The following is a 19,574-nucleotide window of genomic DNA, read 5'->3' on the forward strand; positions in this document are numbered from 1 at the left end:
TCTCAAGTCCTCACTGCCACCGAGGGTAAGGACCCAGTCCTTAGTCCTCCGTAGGTACTTGAGGATATTCTTTACCGCAGTCCAGTGTGCCTTGCCAGGGTTCCCCTGATACCTGCTAACCATGCTCAAAGCAAAGGCTACATCAGGTCGAGTACACGTCATAGCATACATGATCGATCCTACAACTGAAGCATAAGGTATTCGACTCATTTATGCTATGTCAGCCTCAGCACTAGGGCTTTGTGTCTTACTCAATCTGGCGTTACTCTGGATGGGTAACTCTCCTTTCTTGGAGTTATGCATGTTGAACCTTTTCAACACTTTGTCTACATAGGTGCTTTGACTAAGTCCAATTAGTCTTTTACTCCTGTTTCTCAAAATCCTTATCCCTAGGATATAGGCAGCTTCTCCAAGGTCCTTCATAGCGAAACACTTCCCAAGCCAGGAATTTACTTCCTGCAGGGTTGGGATGTCATTTCCTATGAGTAGTATGTCATCCACATACAGTACCAAAAAGCTGACTATACTCCCACTAGCCTTGATATAGACACAAGATTCATCTTCACTCCTTGAAAAGCCAAATTCTTTGACTTTCTCATCAAAGCAAAGATTCCATCTGCGAGGTGCCTGTTTTAATCCATAAATGGATTTCTCGAGCTTACACACTCTACTGGGGTACTCTGTACTGATAAAACCCTCTGGCGGAACCATGTAAACATCTTCAGCCAACTTTCCATTAAGGAAAGTGGTTTTGACATCCATTTGCCATATTTCATAATCATGAAATGCAGCAATGGCTAACAGAACCCTAATAGACTTAATCTTGGCCACTGGTGAAAAGGTCTCATCATAATCAACTCCCGGAGTTTGAGAATAACCCTTTGCAACCAGTCGTGCCTTATAAGTGTGTACATTACCATCCATGTCGGTCTTCTTCTTGAAGATCCATTCGCACCCAACTATCTTACGATCAGGTACATTGTCAACCAAGTTCTAAACTTGATTGTCATACATGGACTGTATCTCGCTATCCATAGCCTCTTTCCATTTAGCAGCCTCAGGGCCTGCCATGGCTTCCGTGTAGCTGTTAGGCTCATCCAGATTTACCAGTGTGTTATCACTGATAAGTGTCTCACCTTCTGTAGTAATATGAAAACTATAATAATGCTCAGGTGCATTCCTAACTCTGGTGGAACGCCTCAGAGGTATAAATTCTTCAGTCGGCTCAACAGGAGTTTCCTCCTCAGGTTGAGGGCTAGGGTTTGAGGTTCCTTCACCACTTGACTCTTGAATTTCCTCAAGGTCAATTTGCCTCCCACTGTCTCCTTGGCTCATGAATTCTATCTCTCGAAAGAATCATCTTCTTGCTACAAAGACCACATTATCACTGGGTCTGTAGAAGATGTAACCAAAGGATTTCTGTGGGTAGCCGATGAAAATACACCTTTTGCTTCGGGGTTCGAGCTTATCGTGAGTCTCGCGTCTCACGAAAGCCTCGCAACCCCAAATCTTGATGTGGTCTAGATTGGGAACTTTTCAAGTCCACAACTCGTGAGGTGTTTTAGCAACCTTCTTTGTAGGGACTAGATTAAGGATATGGGCGGCAGTCTCTAAGGCATACCCCCAAAATGAGATTGGTAGCGAAGCTCGACTCATCATGGAACGAACCATGTCCAACAAGGTCCGATTGCGCCTCTCAGCTACACCATTCAACTGTGGTGTCCTAGGAGGTGTCAATTGTGAGACAATCCCACATTCCTTAAGATGGTCAAGGAACTCAGTACTAAGATACTCACCACCACGATCGGATCGAGGCATCTTAATGTTCCTGCCCAACTGATTCTCCACTTCTTGCTTAAACTCTTTGAATTTCTCAAAGGTTTCTGACTTATGCTTGATTAGGTAGACATATCCATATCTACTAAAATCATCAGTAAAAGTCACATAGAAGCGATTAGCATCTCTTGTGGCGGTTCTGAAGGGTCCACACACATCCGTGTGTATGAGGTCCAACAAACCTTCACCCCTAGCACAAGTGCCAGTAAAAGGTGACTTTGTCATTTTACCAAGCAAACAAGATTCACAACTATCATCTGACTTTAGGTCAAATGACTCCAAGACTCCATCCTTTTGGAGTTGGCCTATGCGTTTCTTGCTTACATGTCCAAGACGACAATGCCATAAGGATGCTTTATCTAAGCTAGTGGAAGAGTTAATACACAATACATTATTTCCTAGATTATCTACAACAGATACAGTTTCATACACGCCATCACAAGGTAATGCTTTAAAATAAAGAACATTATTAAAGAAAGCATCAATACTACCATTATTATTATCAAAATAAAAGGTAAAACCTTGTTTATACAATGCATGAAAGGAAATAACATTTCTTGCCATTTCTGGCGAATAATAACATTTATTCAAATCTAATGTAAACCCACTATTTAGCACTAAGGAATAAACTCCTATCTTGGTGACAGGTGAAGCTTTCCTGTTTCCCATGATCAAGTTTATCTTTCCCTGCTCCACATTCTCACTTCTTTTTAGTCCCTGCAAATCACAACATATGTGAATACCACAACCTGTATCAAGGACCCAAGACTTAGAATGAGGTGAGTTATTAGACAATATAGTGTATATACCTGCATGGTTGGGTTTTACTTTCCCATCCTTCAAATCTTGCTGGTACTTTGGGCAGTTTCGCTTCCAGTGCGACTTTTCATGGCAATAGAAGCATTCAGCCTCATTAGGGTTAGCAGAAGGAGTGACAAAACCTTTCTTGGTTTTGCTTGAAGAGGAGCCTTCAAGGGTCTTACCCTTGGTACCCTTAGAAGGGTTCTTTCTCTTCTTCCCTTTGCCATGCCCGATTGCCAAGACATTGGCCGCAGTTGGAGTAGGAGTAGGAGTAGTAACAACCGACTTACCCTTTAGACCACTTTCAGCGGTCTTCAAGAGTCCTTGAAGTTTGTTGAGGGTGACTTCTTCCTTGTTCATGTGATATGTCATGCGGAATTGATCATAACACGATGGCAAGGAGTGCAAAATGATGTCTATTGCTAACTCCTCAGGGAAGTTCACATTCAGCTTCAGTAAACGGTCTACATACCTTTGCATTTTCTACATGTGGCCCGTGATGGGTTCACCATCCTTCATTCGGGTTGTTATCATGGAGGAGATTATTTCATATCGCTCTTGACGAGCACTTTGATGGTAGCGGTCCATCAAGTCCTGGTGCATCTCAAAAGGATAATAGTCCTCATAGGACTTTTGGAGCTCGGCTGTCATGGTGGCCATCATGATGCATGCCACTTTTGTAGCATCTCTTTCATGTACCTCATATTCAGCAAGCTCTTCAGGAGTAGCAGTTGGCTCGGGTACCTTCAGCTCCTTGTCGAGAACATATTCTTTGTTCTCATACCGAGTGACCATCCTGATGTTTCTGATCCAATCTGTAAAGTTGGACCCATCAAAGATGACTCTCCCACAAAGATTCATGAGAGAGAAGGAGCTACTAGGGTTTGAGCCAGACGGATTGTTATTGGAAGACATCTGAAAAGAAGAGGGAATAGATTAGATTACATATAGAGATAGTCCTTAACAAAACACCCAAATGTAATATTAAGGCTAGGACCCAACACAATATTTTATAACTTAGAAGAGGGTTGCCGTAATCTAAGCTATAAGATATTTGAAGGTAGGTGAATGACGATTCACCAATTTCCACCATGAAAAACGAAATATTTAATTAGGTTTTAATTGGTTTAGAAACTCCTAGATTCTTTGAGATTCATTGAACTTTCTTCAATGGCATGTTTCAATCTCGAGTGTGCCCTTCAAGTTTTGTGACTGGGATGCCGAGGATCACAAAACAAGGTGTGAAGTAACCATGCAAATTACTTGGTACCCTTAATGTATTACCCCTCAATCTATGTGCCGGTTAACCACACACGCTCCATCGATACTATGATAAACATTAAGTCACCCTTTACCTACCTTGTTAAGTTCAAGTTAGTGTGTCGGTTAACCACACACGCTCCACTAACGACTTAAACAAAGTGTAAAGTGTAATTTCATGGATTAGCACCTTATTCACATTTTCCTAAAATAACTAAGATTGGGAATTCAATAAAGTTTAGTTACTTTAGTATTATCATTATACTTTTAATGAGAATTAATAAGTCCTTGTCCTACCCGTTCGACTAACGACCCTCCACCGATCAAGGAAGCGGTGGGTGAGAGTGGACACCCATTAAGTTGTCATTTTATAGGCAACAACCTTATACCCCCCCCCCCCTTATAGACCGGCTTCGTGAATGAGGCGTACTAGCGGTAAGACGACTTGATCTTATACATATATAAATATTATTGAACTTATAATATTATAAAGTATAAGGGTTGAATTTTAACTTTTAAAATTCTAGGGGTTGGAACTAAAGTTTTTAATATGACTTTACATGTTCCAAAACTTGAGGGCAAGTTTTGTAAACTTTCAAGACTTTTCATTTCTCATAACTTATGAGTTAATGATTATTAAAAATGAAGACTCTTAATTTTTGTAACCTATGTGTTCTTTTAATGGTTATTTATAAATGTGACTTTTGGTTATCCATAACTTAAGAACAAGTTATGGACTCCATTAAAACACATAAAGATCAAGAATTAATCTAATCAATTATTAGCACATAATTTATATGATCTTCTAAACTCATATGTTTATGAATGTTCATATCAAAAAATTTCAAGAATCGTAAGTACATATACAAAACTTGAAATTTTGATACGAGCTTTTGAACAAAACTTCGATTTTCAAGTTTTTTTTTTTTTTTTTGCATCAAGTATCAAATAAACAAACCAGGCTCTGATACCACTGATGGGTTTTGAGCATTCTAACACTCCTATGGTGTACATGCAACCCTAGAAACCTTGGATCTATGTTTGACTAAGATACATGCAAATAATTATTTTTCCAAGGTTCTTATCCTAACTAGCATGACATGGGGTACTTGAATCAAATAAAACTAGTAGAATTACTTACCTTGTAGTAGTAGTTGATTGCTTGGAGTTTGAGAGCCTAGCACCAATAATGTGGATGCCTCAAATGGAAGTCACAAATCACCACAAACTTGGAAACTTGAGAGAATAGTCACAAGCTTTCTTGAAATCGGCCCTCTTAGTTTTCTCACATCAACTAGTGCAATTTCAAGAACCAAGGACTCCTTTATATAGTGTGGTGGATTAGGGTTACATCCATGTAAACCCTAATACCCATGTCTTTTCATTTCCATTAGATCCATGGGTTAAAGCTCCATGGAGTATCCATGGACTTTCCATGCAAGCCTAGCCCATTCCAAATAAGCATTAGCCCACACTATATAAATACAAGAGTCCATATTTAATTAGTCATACTTTTGATCTCTAAATTATTCTAAATTAATTATAGATCAACACTAATTAAATAATATGATTTTATATTAATATATTAGAACTTATAATATATTAATAAATCATAACTTATACTATTCTCAAAAGATTATCCGTAAATTGTTCGGGTGAAGTGCAACCCAAATGGACCATGTCGGGTCAGGTCAAGTACATACCAAATATAGTTATGGACTTAGACACTATATCCAACAGTGATTCCCCAACCTTTTCTGTTACTGAGAAAACTCGTTAAGTCTAGAAGATGACTCAGCGAGTTGGCCATTGTATGGGTTATGAAGATTGAGGAACTCGACGAGTTCAAGGAAGGACTCGGCGAGTTGTAAGTAAAAGGTCACGACTATGATATGAAGATGAACTCGACGAGTTCATGGACTCGACGAGTAGGATCGAGATTTCAAGGTTTTATGGATCATGGAACTCGACGAGTTGATGGACCAACTCAACGAGTTGAGTCAACCAGGATGTTGAATTTGACCAGGATGTTGACCTTGACTTTGACCATTGACCAGAGTTTACCTTTAAAGGGGTTATGAGTAGGAAAGGGTAATTAAAGTAGATTATTATGTGTAGGAGTTTGAGAGGAGTTGATCCTAGAGTCAAGGACAATATAGCTACTACACGACATTCGAGGTGAGTTACCTTCCAGTAGAAGTGGGTCTAAGGCACCAATGTTGGCCCACTAGTAAGAGCTATAGTAGAGATGATTGCCTTTGTGATAATTATCTTGTATGTCACTATCTGTTATTCTTATGTGCTAATATGCTATGATGTTATGTGATAGTGGTAGGAGGGGTAAGTTAGATCCCAGTACCGGTCGATGGGGCCGAATGAGTATGACAGCACCCGGATAAGCTAGGCAGTATATGATTTATATGTTTATGCACTAGGATGCTATATGGTAGAAGTAGGGAGTGAAATAGTCCTCGGTACCGGTCGAAAGGACCGAAGGGGTAGGCCAGCACCCTGATATGCTAGGCGAGGTACCGGTCGACAGGACCGAAGGGGTAGGCCAGCACCCTGATATGCTAGGCAGTTACCGGTTGAAAGAGACCGAAGGGGTAGTCCAGTACATGGATATGTTAGACAGTATGTTTATTGTATGGTATGTGGTATGATGGGGGAACTCACTAAGCTTCGTGCTTACGTTTTGCAGTTTTGGTTTCAGGCACCTCTTCTTCGAAGGGGAAGGAGCCGGCATGACTGCAGTGCATAACACACACGATTTTCTGCACATCATATTTTGGGATTTATACGTTGATATTATTACTATCTGATGACATGCTTTTGAGACATATGATCTATAGTTTTTATGAATTAAGATAACTTGATGTTGCTTTTTATAAATTGTTTTATAATTATTTAAATCAAAAATGAAATTTTTGGTCTTAAATTTTGGGATGTTACAATGTTGGTTATCCAACTTACATCCGAATGACCTTCTAAAACCGAAGGACTCCCCAAGTAACTTAAACCATAATCCATGGTTCCTTTGAGATACTTAAACACTCTATTCGCTGCTTGCCAATGTTGAGCACTAGGATTACTAGTGTACCTGCTCAATTTGCCCACAGCAAAAGCAATATCAGGTTTGGTACTTGTCATAGCATACATTAAGCTACCAATAGCCTTATATTATTCCAATTGTGAAATGGTAACACCATTATTTGGCATTAATTTCACACTTGGATCCATAGGAGTACTCACAGGAGAACAATCGGTAAAATTAAACCGCTTGATAATTTTCTCAATATAATGACTCTTAGTCATTACCAAACCTTTGTTCATCCTTTTAATTCTTATTCCAAGAATTACATCAGCCTCTCCCAAATCTTTCATGGAAAACTTAGATTATAACAATTTCTTTGTTTCGTCTACTTGATTTTGGTCGGTGCCAAAAATCAGCATGTCATCTACATATAAGCAAATGATCACTCCATATCTAGTAGCATCATCAAATCTACTATAAACACATTTGTCACATTGGTTTTTTTTTAAACCAGAAGACAAAATAACCTCATCAAACTTTTTACGCCATTGTTTAGGTGCTTGTTTCAGTCCATACAAGGATTTAACAAGTTTACAAACCATATGCTCTTTACCGGGCATAATGAAACATTCTGGTTTTTTTATGTAAACTTCCTCGTCAAGTTCACCATTTAAAAAGGTTGTTTTCACATCCATTTGGTGAATAACCAGATTTTGGATACTTGCCAACGCAATCAACAATCTAATAGTAGAAATACGTGCAACCAGAGCATACATATCAAAATAGTCAACACCGGGTTTTTGTCTAAAACCTTGAATGACAAACCGGGCTTTGAATTTGTCAATAGTCCCATTCACATTCATTTTCTTTTTGAAAATGCATTTGCAACCAAGTGGTTTAGAACCTGGAGGCAAATCAGACAACATCCATATGTTGTTATCAAGAATTGATGACATTTCATCATCAATTGCTTCCTTCCAAAAGGCACTATCGCGACTCCTAGCCTCTTGATATGTCTTAGGATTATCTTCAATACTATAGCAATAAGATTACTCAAGATTAATTTCATCCCTTGAACCTTCCACCAAATACAGTTGGAAGTCGGATCCGAAATTTTTTGCAATTTGGCCTCTTTTGCTTCTACAAAGTTCTTGTGGTTCTTGTACATCACCACCATCTTGAATTTCTGAATTTTGCACTTTATTAGTACCAAAATTCAGACCCTTAGGCCTTTGAATCGATGAAAAATGCATCTCATCAAAAATTGCATCCCGTGATTCGATAACGGTTTTAATCGAAACCGAATCATTAGGTTCTATTACATAAACCTATATGACTTGGAATGTTCAGCATATCCAATGAATATACAATCAATTCCACGTTCTCCCATATTTTTCTTTTTGGGCTCGGTGAGTTTTATAACTGCTCGTGTAATGCTCGGTTCCTGGTATGTAGTTAAAGTTATAATTTATTCATTTTTGTATAGGAACTCGACGAGTTGGAGGCCCCAAACTCGTCGAGTAGAGATGGATTTAGATGTGGGTTATGAAGTCTACTCGACGAGTTGAGAGCTTCAACTCGACGAGTAGGTCTGGCAGAATAAAACCCTAATTTTAAGGGTTTTGCACCCTATTTAAACACCTTAACCCCCCACAACCTAGCCTCATTTACAGTCTTTATTGTCCCAAACCCTAGCCACGAAACCCTAATTCACTTTTGAGAGTTTTGAGCCATTTTTATGCATTCTTTGTGATTTTGAAGAAGGAGATACTTGAAGAAGGAGCAAAGACGTGTAGGAGGAGAATAGATCCAGAAGTTGAGCTTCATTTCTAGTTCATCTGAGGTATAAAGCTCCTATCTTGCCTATAGTATGCTTAGGTCTAGTTTTAGGTTGTTTTCTTCATGATTTGGTCCAAGTATGTTAGCTTTTGGGATTTGGATGTCCTATGTGGGTTAACCCTGCAGATCTAGAGTCTTGAGGGAACTTCATGGCATAAAGGTGCAAACTTTATGGCCATGGAAGTCACATGCAACTTGTAGACCACCTTTTTGGTCTTTTGAGCCAAGTAGGCCATGCATGCAAGTAAAGATGGGAACTTTACGTGACCAAATTGTCCCTAGAGTCCAGATCAATGATCGTATGGCTTATCTTGAAGTTTTAATGGCTTTTGGAGTTGGATCTAAGCCATTTTGATTTAGGGTTAGGGCTCATTTCTTCTAGGATGGGTCTTAATGGGTAAAGTCAGAAACTTTACCCTCCTAGGTATGTTTTCAACCCAGATATGGAATATAGGACTCAGATTCGAAGGAATGATGGCTTAATGCCTTAAGAGGGCTTAACAGACCAAAGAACTCAGCGAGTTCATAGAAGAACTCGACGAGTTGGGTCGAAATGTCTCGATTCTGTAAAAGGAAGAACTCGACGAGTTCAAGGATGGACTCGACGGGTAGATTTGAGAAGTCCCGATCCTTTTGATAGGAAGGGACTCGACGAGTTCCTGAAAGGACTCGACGAGTTGGGTCGCAATTCGGGATTTTGTGATTTATGGAACTCAACGAGTTGGAGGACCAACTCGGCCAGTTGAGTCAACTCGGAATGTTGACTTTGACTTTGACCAGGGTGTTGACTTGACTTTGACTCTGACCAGAGTTGACCCTTAAGGGGTCATGAGTATGAAAGGACTGTTTAAGGAAATTTTCTATGTATAGGGGCTTGAGTCGGATGATATCCGGAGCCGGAGTTTTGCAACTACTTCCAGTTATCGAGGTGAGTTACCTTCCTATAGGAGTGGGTCTAAGGCACCAAGGTCGGCTCACTAGTACGAGTATAGAGTAGAGATGATTGTCTTTGTGATGATTTTCTGGTTTGCCACTATCTGATGTGATTTATATGTTATATGCTATGTTATATATGATGGTGGTAGGAGGGGTGGAATAGACCTCGTAACCGGTTGAGATAAACCGGAGGGTAGGTCGGGCACCCAGATATGTCTGACAATACGATTATGATATGTTACTATGTGGTAGTGGTAGAGATGAAATAGACCCCGTAACCGGTTGAGATAAACCGAAGGGTAGGTCGGACACCCAGATATGTCTGACAAGGGGTAGGTCGGGCACCCCGGTAAGCCTGACAATGGGTAGGTTGAGCACCTAGGTATGCTCAGCAGGGTAGCTCGGGCACCCAGATATGCCTGAAAGGGGTAGGTCGGGCACCCCGGTATGCCTGACAGTATGTGATTTTTATGATATGTGGTATGATGGGGGAAATCACTAAGCTTTATGCTTACGGTTTTTAGTTTTGGTTTCAGGTACTTCCTCTTCGAAGGGAAAGGAGTCGGCATGATGGCAGCGCATCACACACACATTATTATCCTATGACATGTTTTTAATATATATGACTTATGGGTTATTATGATATGAGATAAAATTGACGATGTTTTCAGTAATCTGTTTTAAGAATTATATAATTAAAAATGAAATTTTTGGTCATGAATTTTGGGATGTTACAGCCCGACATCCCCAAACCCAAAAATAACTTAGATTCGACTTTTTCTTGAACGAAATTTCATATGGGACTGTTTTGTTCCTTCTATTTGGAACCCTATATAATAAATAGCAGGCTGTTAACATGGCTTCTCCCCAGAATCCACTTTTCCCGAGTATGACAACATCGAGTTTACCGTTTCCTTTAAAACTCGATTTTTGCATTCAACAATACCATTATGTTGGGGTGTGTACGGTGTTGTGGTCACATGAATGATACCCGTTGATTGGAAGTATATGGGATACATATATTCACCTCCCCTATTAGTCCTAAGACATTTAACCAGATTGCCCAATTGCAATTCCACATCGGTTTTGTAAATTTTGAATTTGTCTAAGGCTTCATCCTTAGAATGTAACAAAATACACAGCAAAACCGAGTGTAGTCATCAATGAAGGTGACTACATACTTTTTATTTCCCAAAGACGGAGCGGAGTGAAAATCACACAGGTCATTGTGTAAAAGTTCCAAAACAGTTGAATTTCTAGTGACATTAGGAAAGGGCTGTTTTGTCACTTTTGTAAGCATGCATGGTTTACATTTATCAGAAGTCATATCAAATGTTGGAATTAATCCATATTTTGACATATCATGCATCCTTCTAAAGTTGACATGACCTAATCTTACATGCCAAAACATAGATTTATCAACATTAGAAGCAAAATATACAAATGCAGAATTTTGAACAGGTAATAATTTGTCAACAATATTCAAACGAAACATTTTATTATTTAAATATCCAAAGCCAACAAACATTCCACCATTGGATAAGATGAACTTATTCGACTCAATAACTTGTTTAAAACCATCAGAATTCAATCAACTAGAACTAACAAGATTCTTGGGAATCTTGGGAACAAACAAACATGAAAAAGCCTAATTATCTTCCAGAAGTAAATTCAAGAAACACAACACCGACACCACAAATAGGAATAAAAGAATTGTCTCCAATTTTCAGCACTGATCCATCTTCAAGCGGATTTAATGTTTCAAACATTCGTTTATCCTTGCATACATGGTTCGTTGCCCCAGAGTCGATCCACCAAGCAACATCATCATCTTGTACATAGAATGATTTGGGAATGAATTAAACATAATAAACATAATTCTGATTAGAAATATCAAAGTTAGTCAAAAGCTTACTTCCTTTATCATGGCCCGAAGAACCGTTCACCTTCCCATTGGCTCTACTGTTTACAGCACCATTATTGTTTCCTAAGTTCACACGACAATCACGCTTACAATGCCCAACCTGATTGCACCTCCAACAAACCAGATCCTTTTTTCTTTTTATTGGAGCTGTTTAGGACATGTTCTTGCTTACGTTTGCCATGTCCTTTTTGGTTCTGATTTCTTGGTTTATTTTCAACCATATGAACCGAGGGCCGTCCACATTCAACTTTCCCTTTGGGTTTATCAGATTTGTCACTTTCCTTTGCGCGAAGAGATTCTTCAATACGAATATGACTAGCAAGTTGAACCAGAGACAGTTCCTCATTTTAATGTTTTAAGTTATGTTTGAAATCCTTCCAAGATAGAGTAAGTTTGTCAATGATGCTTGACACAACAATGGATTCATCCATATTCATATGGTGCAGTTTAAACTGACCATATATGCCAAGAAGTTCATTGTATTTTTCAGTGACAACCCTTGAATCGTCCATCTTAAAATTATTAAAATCACTGACCATAAACTTCTTGCTAGAAGCATCCTCAATGATGTATTTCAATTCAAGGGTGTCCCATAACTCCTTGGCACACAAGGCTTCACTATGGATATCAAATAGAGCATCAGACATATCATTCAGAATGTGACCTTTGCAGATGTAATCATCGTTGTCCCACTTCTATTTCCTCCTTATCTCTTCAATTGTCTCAGTAGCACCTTCCTCAACCTCTGGTGGTCTTGGAGTAGTCACCATGTATGCTGCTTTCATAGTAGTCAACATGAAGTGCATCTTCTTCGTCCAGCACCTAAAATCGACTCCTACAAACTTCTCCAGCTTTACAAACTTTGTGGCCATCTCGCGGATTGATTCTCCCATCTCCAGAAACAGCAAATATCAGTTCAGTTGTTGGAGGAATTAGGGTTTATGTTGGAGATCTGGATACCCCTTGGATCATGTGAACATTTTCCGAACTGATATTTCTACCATATGTCTGGGTTGCAAGAAATTCAGCCTAAGATAATCCAAGAGGACACTTACGAATCTAGGCACAGAAATCATAAGCCAAATTGCTAGAAGGATTCTATGTTCGATTGAAGAAAAGAGAGCTAATGATTGTGTGTAGGGGTGAGCAAAAACTGCACCGCAACTAAAATTAACCGCATAAACCGCAACCGCAATAAAAAACCGATGGTGAGGTTTTCTGTTTTTCAAAAACTGCAAATTAGCGGTGCGGTGCGGTTATTAGTTTTCAAAAACCGCACCGCGCCGCATATATTATATACAAATTTTTTATTAATTATTAATATATTAAATATTAAAAATAAGACAAGTTTCATGGATGAAAGAAGGATAAAATTCTAGAAGACAAAAGTGTTGGTTTTTTCTTATGTTTAACTTTGAAAAATGATGAAATTTGACAATTTTAATATATTTATTGTTAATTACTATTGATTTAACATTTTTAAGATATTAATTGTTTGTAATTTAAGTTAATTGTCTTATACTTTATGATTTTTTATTATTACAAGTAATATGTTTAAAATCTTAAAGTTGTTTGAACTCTAAAGTGCGGTTAAAAACCACACAAAATAAGCGCACCAAATCCATGCGGTTAATAACCGAAACACAAAAAAACAAAACCGCACCGCAAAAATAACCGCACCAAGCGGTTTTGGAAATGGATTAACCGCATTTGCGGTTAGTGGTAAGGTTTTGGCCAATAAACGCACCGAAACGCACTGCACTCACCCCTAAATTTGTGTTTGTCTTCTCAAAGACAAGAGTCGTTTATATATAATAAACGAGATTAGGGTTTGCCTCTTAGGGTTGGTCGTCATAGGTTGCTTTGGAAGCAAGTCAGGGAAATCCGGAATTTAATGAGGAAATCAAGGGTTTCCAAAACTGACGAATTTTGTCAGTTTTACCATAATCACCCTCAAGACCCCGCTCGTTAACCTGGCAGTGGGACCCCGTTAGGGGCGCTGCCTCTAGACTCCACCAAAGGGACAGCGCCCCTTTGGAAACCCCGGACCCAGGGGGGCTGCCCCCGAACCCCTGACTTGTCATCGAACCGGCTTCTAATTCGATCTTATACATGTGTGCACTCCATACATACCTGTACATATATTAGAGTACATATTATGAAGCCCCTTAGCTCACATGTTAGTTTCAATTACATAAAATGACATGGTGATGCTAAAATCACCAACAGGGAAGACAAACCTAGTTTTTTTATGTCTGAGATATGTATCCATTAGTTCAGAATGTTAGTTCTACATGTACGGTTTTGACTAACATACTCTAGAATTGACTTTTTCAGTCCAGAATGTATGGTGTCAGGTTCCAGAATCAAAACAACACCTACCACCAAATACTCTGAAATGAATAGTGCTTCTCCATAATACCCCATATATTCTAGAGAAAATGAACATTTTTCCAAATTTATAAAAGTTTGTTATTATTAATAAATTGCTCATTTATAAGGGTTAGTTTGCTTAACTTGTTTTTATCATCCATCATTAACTTATATAAAAAAACAAAAAATTACCCCATCCCTACTTCATGGGGGATACATCGGAAATTTCCAATTGTCTTTGTCATAGTCATAAGTTTTAATGCACTCCTTATTGAGTGTGTAATATGTAAATTTCCTATTATGCAAGGACCATTTTTCTAAGTTTTTTAAATGAATGGACCATTTTCTATGAAAAAATTCGGCATAGAGATCTTTTCTATAAATTACAGGGACAATTTTATAATTATTTTTCTACAAAAAAACCAAACCTGCCAACATACGAAAATGTAAAAGCCAAAGAATATACTACTTAAATATACATTGATCATTTCATTAAAAATAAAATAATAAAAATAATAATAATAAACTTCTATAAGTTTTAGGGACAATATTTGTAATTTATTCTTTACATATGGACCAAACATGTCAAAATGTTAAAATATTATGGTTGTAAAACCCTAAAATATACTATTCACAAGGACAAGGAGTTGGTTTTTATTATATATAAGACTAAACTGCACAAATGGTCCATGTGGTTTGTCGAATAATGTCACTTTGGTCCAAAAATGTTTCGACTAGCACCAGTGGTCCAAAACTTTCATTTTGTTGCGGCTTTGGTCCAATCTATTCTAATTTTTTTTAAATGACGGATTTACCCCTGTTAATATGATTTTATCTTTTTTCTTATTTGTTTTTCTAACTTTTAGATTTAAAAAAAAAAGTCAACAAAATAAAAATAAAAATAAATCTCTCTCTCTCTCCTGATTTTCAGATTAAAAAAATCTCTCTCTCTCTCACACTCTCTCTCTCTCTCTGTCTCTCTCTCTCTCCTGATTTTTAGATTAAAAAAACAAGAAAATAAAAATAAAAATAAATCTCTCTCTCTCTCTCTCTCTCCCTCCCTTTCTCTCTCTCAAGTCGTCGTCTGCCTCCCACTTCTAAAACCTTAACACCATTAATCTTCTTTGGTTTTAGTGTGTGTGTGTATGAAAATCAAAAGAAATTTGGCCTCAAACCATGAATATCTTCTTCTCATCGCTCTTGCATCTGAACTTCAGCGTCTCCCCACTCTGTCACCATCACCTTCGTTCATTAAGTTGGAGATGTTCATAGCGACATTTGATTCAAATCACTCGTGTATCTGACTCAAATCCACCGACGAACTGTGCTTCTTCATCTACCTTCTTCTTCATCTACTACTCCCTCGGACACAGATCTGGGATGTTCATGGCGGCTAGGGTTTCATGGATGTCATCGTCGGAGATAGACGAAGCCACCGCCGCCTCTACAAACTCTGGAAAACCTAGATCTGGTGACGAACAGATCCACTGGTGGAGAAGATGATGGGTTGTAGGCTGTGATGGAGGGATAAGGGTGAAGAAGATGATGAATGGTGTTTGGTTGTGTCCGACGGTAGTATATTAGGGTTTGCAGAGTCGCTGCCATTGATTTGGCTGAAAATGGTGGGATTAGGGTTGATTTGGTTTAGAGTTCGAGTTCTTCGTGTAGCTGAGATCTCGTTGTTGTTTTTTCCAGTGCTTCCACCTTTACGATGAGCTCGAATTGGTTGTAAAATCGATTTTAATGACGGGTTGAAGCCGATTGGGTTTTCTGTTCAGGTTACTGATCTTTCTTACAATCAGATTTCAAGGGAGAAACCAACTGTTATCCAGTGGATCCTGTTAAATGGGTGATGTTTCTTGATCGGTGATGTTTCTTGATCGATCCCACACACACAAATCGATTACAGATTTGTTTTCTGTTTTTTAGTTCTAGAAATAATTTTGAAGAACATATGATTTCATATTCATTTTCTGGGTTTTTTTGGTGCTTCACATTCGATTTTAGGAATTTTGGTTTATTTAGTTTCAGAAATGTTTCAGATTTATGAGTTTGTTTGTTTTGTATGTATGTATTTTTTTTTTTTTTGAAGAACTTTAGAATTATGGTGTATTTTGGATTGTGTTTGGAGAGAGAGAGAGAGAGAGAGAGAGAGAGAGAGAGAGAGAGAGAGAGAGAGAGAGAGAGAGAGAGAGAGAGAGAGAGAGAGAGAGAGAGAGAATTTATTTTTATTTTTTTTTTAAATCTAAAAACTAGAAAAGCAATTAAGAAAAAAAGGAAAATCATATTATCAAGGGCAAATCCGTCGTTTTAAAAAGATTAATAACAGATTGGACCAAACAAGCAACAAAATGAAAACTTTAGACCTTTGGTGCTAGTCCAAACATTTTTGGACCAAAGTGACAATTTTGAGCAAACCACATGGACCATTTGTGCAGTTTAGTCTATATATAACAATTATATGTTACCTAATAAATGGTAAATACATTTTTTTTATTTTTTTGTATAATATGTTTTTATACATATAAATACATTAAAAATATATTTTACATAAAAAAGATTTTGAAAAGTATTTTTCTTAATCGTAGTCACGTATTTTTAACCAAGTTTTAGTCCACTGCCATATAATGTTTAAATCACACGAAAGTTATTTTAATTAAAAGATATAGCAAACTATAAGAGATAATAACACCAAAGAATTTTCAAAACGTATTTTATATGTACAAAAATGCATTTTATAAATATAAGTACATCAAAAACATATTTACACTTCAAAATATTTTAGATGTATAAAATCATATTCGTTAGTAAAATATGTTTTCTTAAAATGATATGTATATAACTATATATAAATAAAAATACTTTTTATAAGCTTAAAACGGAAAAAATAAAGTTTTAAGTTTTATCCAAATAAAACGTTAACCCGGATGGATATGAGTCACCCCTATATATCAATTTTGTCACTTATATTCTATAGTAAAATATGTTTTCTTAAAATGATATATATATATATATATATATATATATATATATATATATATATATATATATATATATATATATATATATATATATATATATATATATATATATATATATATATAGAGAGAGAGAGAGAGAGAGAGAGAAAGAGATGAATGATCATTTGAGAACCTATAGTTTCCCGAGAACCCGAGAACTAAAAGTGGACCGTCAGATTAAAAAAATGAAGGGCTAAGATATTTTATGGCATTTATGTAAATAAATGAGAAAATTAAACACGGGGGTATTGTTCAAAAATCAATCGAAGGGCATTTACGGTACTGAAGATATTACTCCCCCCAAATCAATCGATGCCTCTCTCAAATCCCTCATAAACGAATAACAGATGAGAAATTGGACAAGATCTATGAGAGCTCAAGGTCACCTCTCTCACATTGTCGAAGCTTGAAATCACTCACAGCTTATCGCCTTCATTGAAGATTCTCCGATGATTGATAGATTTAACATCGCGGTGGTTGCGTCATTCTTCCCTCTCGAAGTTTCGTGCCCTAATAAATCAACCAGAGGTCCGATCGATCCGAACCTCCCGATTCTCCTTCGCCTCTGAGCTTCCGGTCTCTGAGCCAGAGGACGACTCGATGTTCTGAAGCAGCAACACCGTCCGTTTAATCCAGAGTCTGTCCGACATCGATAATATGAGCGGCTTTATCTCGTTGATCACAGGTAAGTTTTTCCCATCGTTAATCAATTGGAAAACCAAATTCAACTTCAAGTTACAAACCTTTGTGTTCCTCTTCGCTCAGTCTGTCATCGGAAAAGAAAATCAGAGCAATTATATTTCCTCTTAGAATCTATGCTGAAAGCTTGATAGAGGTAACATTGTCTTGCAGTTGCAATATGATCAGCGAGAAGATATTTGACCTGAAGCTCATTGTAATCAAATAGTTCAAATTATAATTATGAACTCAATAATGTTACTAATTAGTAAAAGTATATATTAATAACTACGATTGTAGGTATATTTCCATGAAAAGCTACGCATTTGTTGTTTGTTTATATAAGTTTTTACAAATATATCAAATTATTCTTGAAAAATCTCATACTTTTGACATCTTTTTCATTCAGGGTTGCATATGATGTTAGCCTCAGCGATGATGGTTGGTCTTCTGAGATATTCAGCATCATCTCAGGGAACACTTCAACTTCATGGGAAAGACTTGATGTGTATGTATCACATAAAAAACTATTCTTGAATTGATGTTTTCTTTTCTTTAGTTCATTCTCACAATAATTACTTGTCATATTTTCAGTGGTGTTGTTCTATCACACTCTTTTGAGCTAGAGTCAACAGTAAAAACTGTCTTTTACAGCACACCTGCTGTTATTACATTCCGTGTCCCCACAAAGGCTGCACTACAGGTTTGATTCATGCAAATATGAAGTTATTTTATTATTATAATTTATAAATATATATTATATTATGTGTTTAGTCTTACAATCTTTTTTACTGTTGCAGGAAGCATATTCAACCCCATTTCTGCCTCTTGAAATTCTATCAGATAAGCCACGTGAGAACACATTTGATCTTGTAAGTCTTTTACTTTTTAAAACAAATTTATATAAATTGATTTAGAATTGAAATAAATGTCTTCTTAACTAATAATGCATTGCTGGTTGTTATGCATGAATGTGTGCTTTGATGGATGCTACTCTTTCAGGCTAAGGTATGGAATGCCCTTTTTATCAATTACCAATGTTTTTCTTTATATTGGTGATCTGGTTTTAGAAATTTGGACAAATGTGAAATGTCGTTTTTAACCCTGAATTAATATCTTACATTATGTAAATGCGCAGAGGTTGTTGGCAAAATACGGGTCATTAGTGTCAGTGATTTCCATAGTGGTGCTATTTGTGTACCTTGTTATATATATGCAATTTTCCATAAATATGAAAACTGAAGAGACACTATAACATATTACTGAGGGGGTGCTTTTTAATTAAGATTTGGAGTTTTAAATGGTGTGATGTTAGTTATTAAAGGTGGTGAGTGGTGATGACAGGTGATGTACTATCTGGAACATGGTCTGAAGGGGAAAACGAACACCATTTAGGAGTGATGCTAGAATGGTTTGGTCAACAATGGTGGACTACACGTTCGGTCTTGTTGCTTCTAACAACCCTCCTTGTTTTCTCTCCTCTGATATCCTTTAAACATGTAGGTGAGTTTCACATACTCTTTACCTGAACAGATGCATGCTTCTATGTTCCAAAAGAGACCATTTTTAAACATATAATTTGTGAGGATACCTGTGATTTTTTCGATAAGATACAGTTGATTGTTTGCTTTATACAGTTGATTGTTTTCTTTAAAGTATAATTGGGTATAATTTTTAAAGTATAATGACCAAGGCGACCTCATGTAGACATAGTTTATGAAGAAAAAATAAAATGGTTTATTTCCAGATCCTATACAAAAATATACATCAAACTTTTGACAATAAATACCAAATTAGGTGTGTTGTTGCCTTTCCTGATCAACAAGGTTTCTTCAAATCCTCTGCATCATTTGCTGGCCATTGGAGGTTATAT

The 19,574-nt window shown here is 37.1% G+C and overlaps 1 protein-coding gene across 1 annotated transcript; it reads left to right on the plus strand.

Moving 5' to 3' along the window:
* The first annotated feature begins 15,389 nt into the window (after positions 1-15,389).
* On the plus strand, positions 15,390-19,049 carry LOC145131006 (uncharacterized). The gene is made up of 7 exons (XM_079065748.1): positions 15,390-15,493; positions 18,111-18,209; positions 18,296-18,404; positions 18,502-18,573; positions 18,704-18,709; positions 18,840-18,905; positions 19,017-19,049. Exons 1-7 carry the CDS (start codon positions 15,390-15,392, stop codon positions 19,047-19,049), a joined length of 489 nt encoding a protein of 162 aa, XP_078921874.1.
* The last annotated feature ends 525 nt before the right edge of the window (positions 19,050-19,574 follow it).

This window comes from Lactuca virosa, chromosome 1 (assembly GCF_052849685.1).
Source record: "Lactuca virosa cultivar CGN04683 chromosome 1, Lactuca_virosa_CGN04683_v6, whole genome shotgun sequence".
Taxonomy (NCBI): domain Eukaryota; kingdom Viridiplantae; phylum Streptophyta; class Magnoliopsida; order Asterales; family Asteraceae; genus Lactuca; species Lactuca virosa.

Coding starts and splice junctions, on each gene's coding strand:
- LOC145131006 (XM_079065748.1), top strand. CDS start 15,390: ATGGCGGCTAGGGTTTCATGGATGTCATCGTCGGAGATAGACGAAGCC. Junction 15,494..18,110: donor GGTGACGAACAGATCCACTG/GTGGAGAAGATG, acceptor TTTTTCATTCAG/GGTTGCATATGATGTTAGCC. Junction 18,405..18,501: donor CCACAAAGGCTGCACTACAG/GTTTGATTCATG, acceptor TTACTGTTGCAG/GAAGCATATTCAACCCCATT.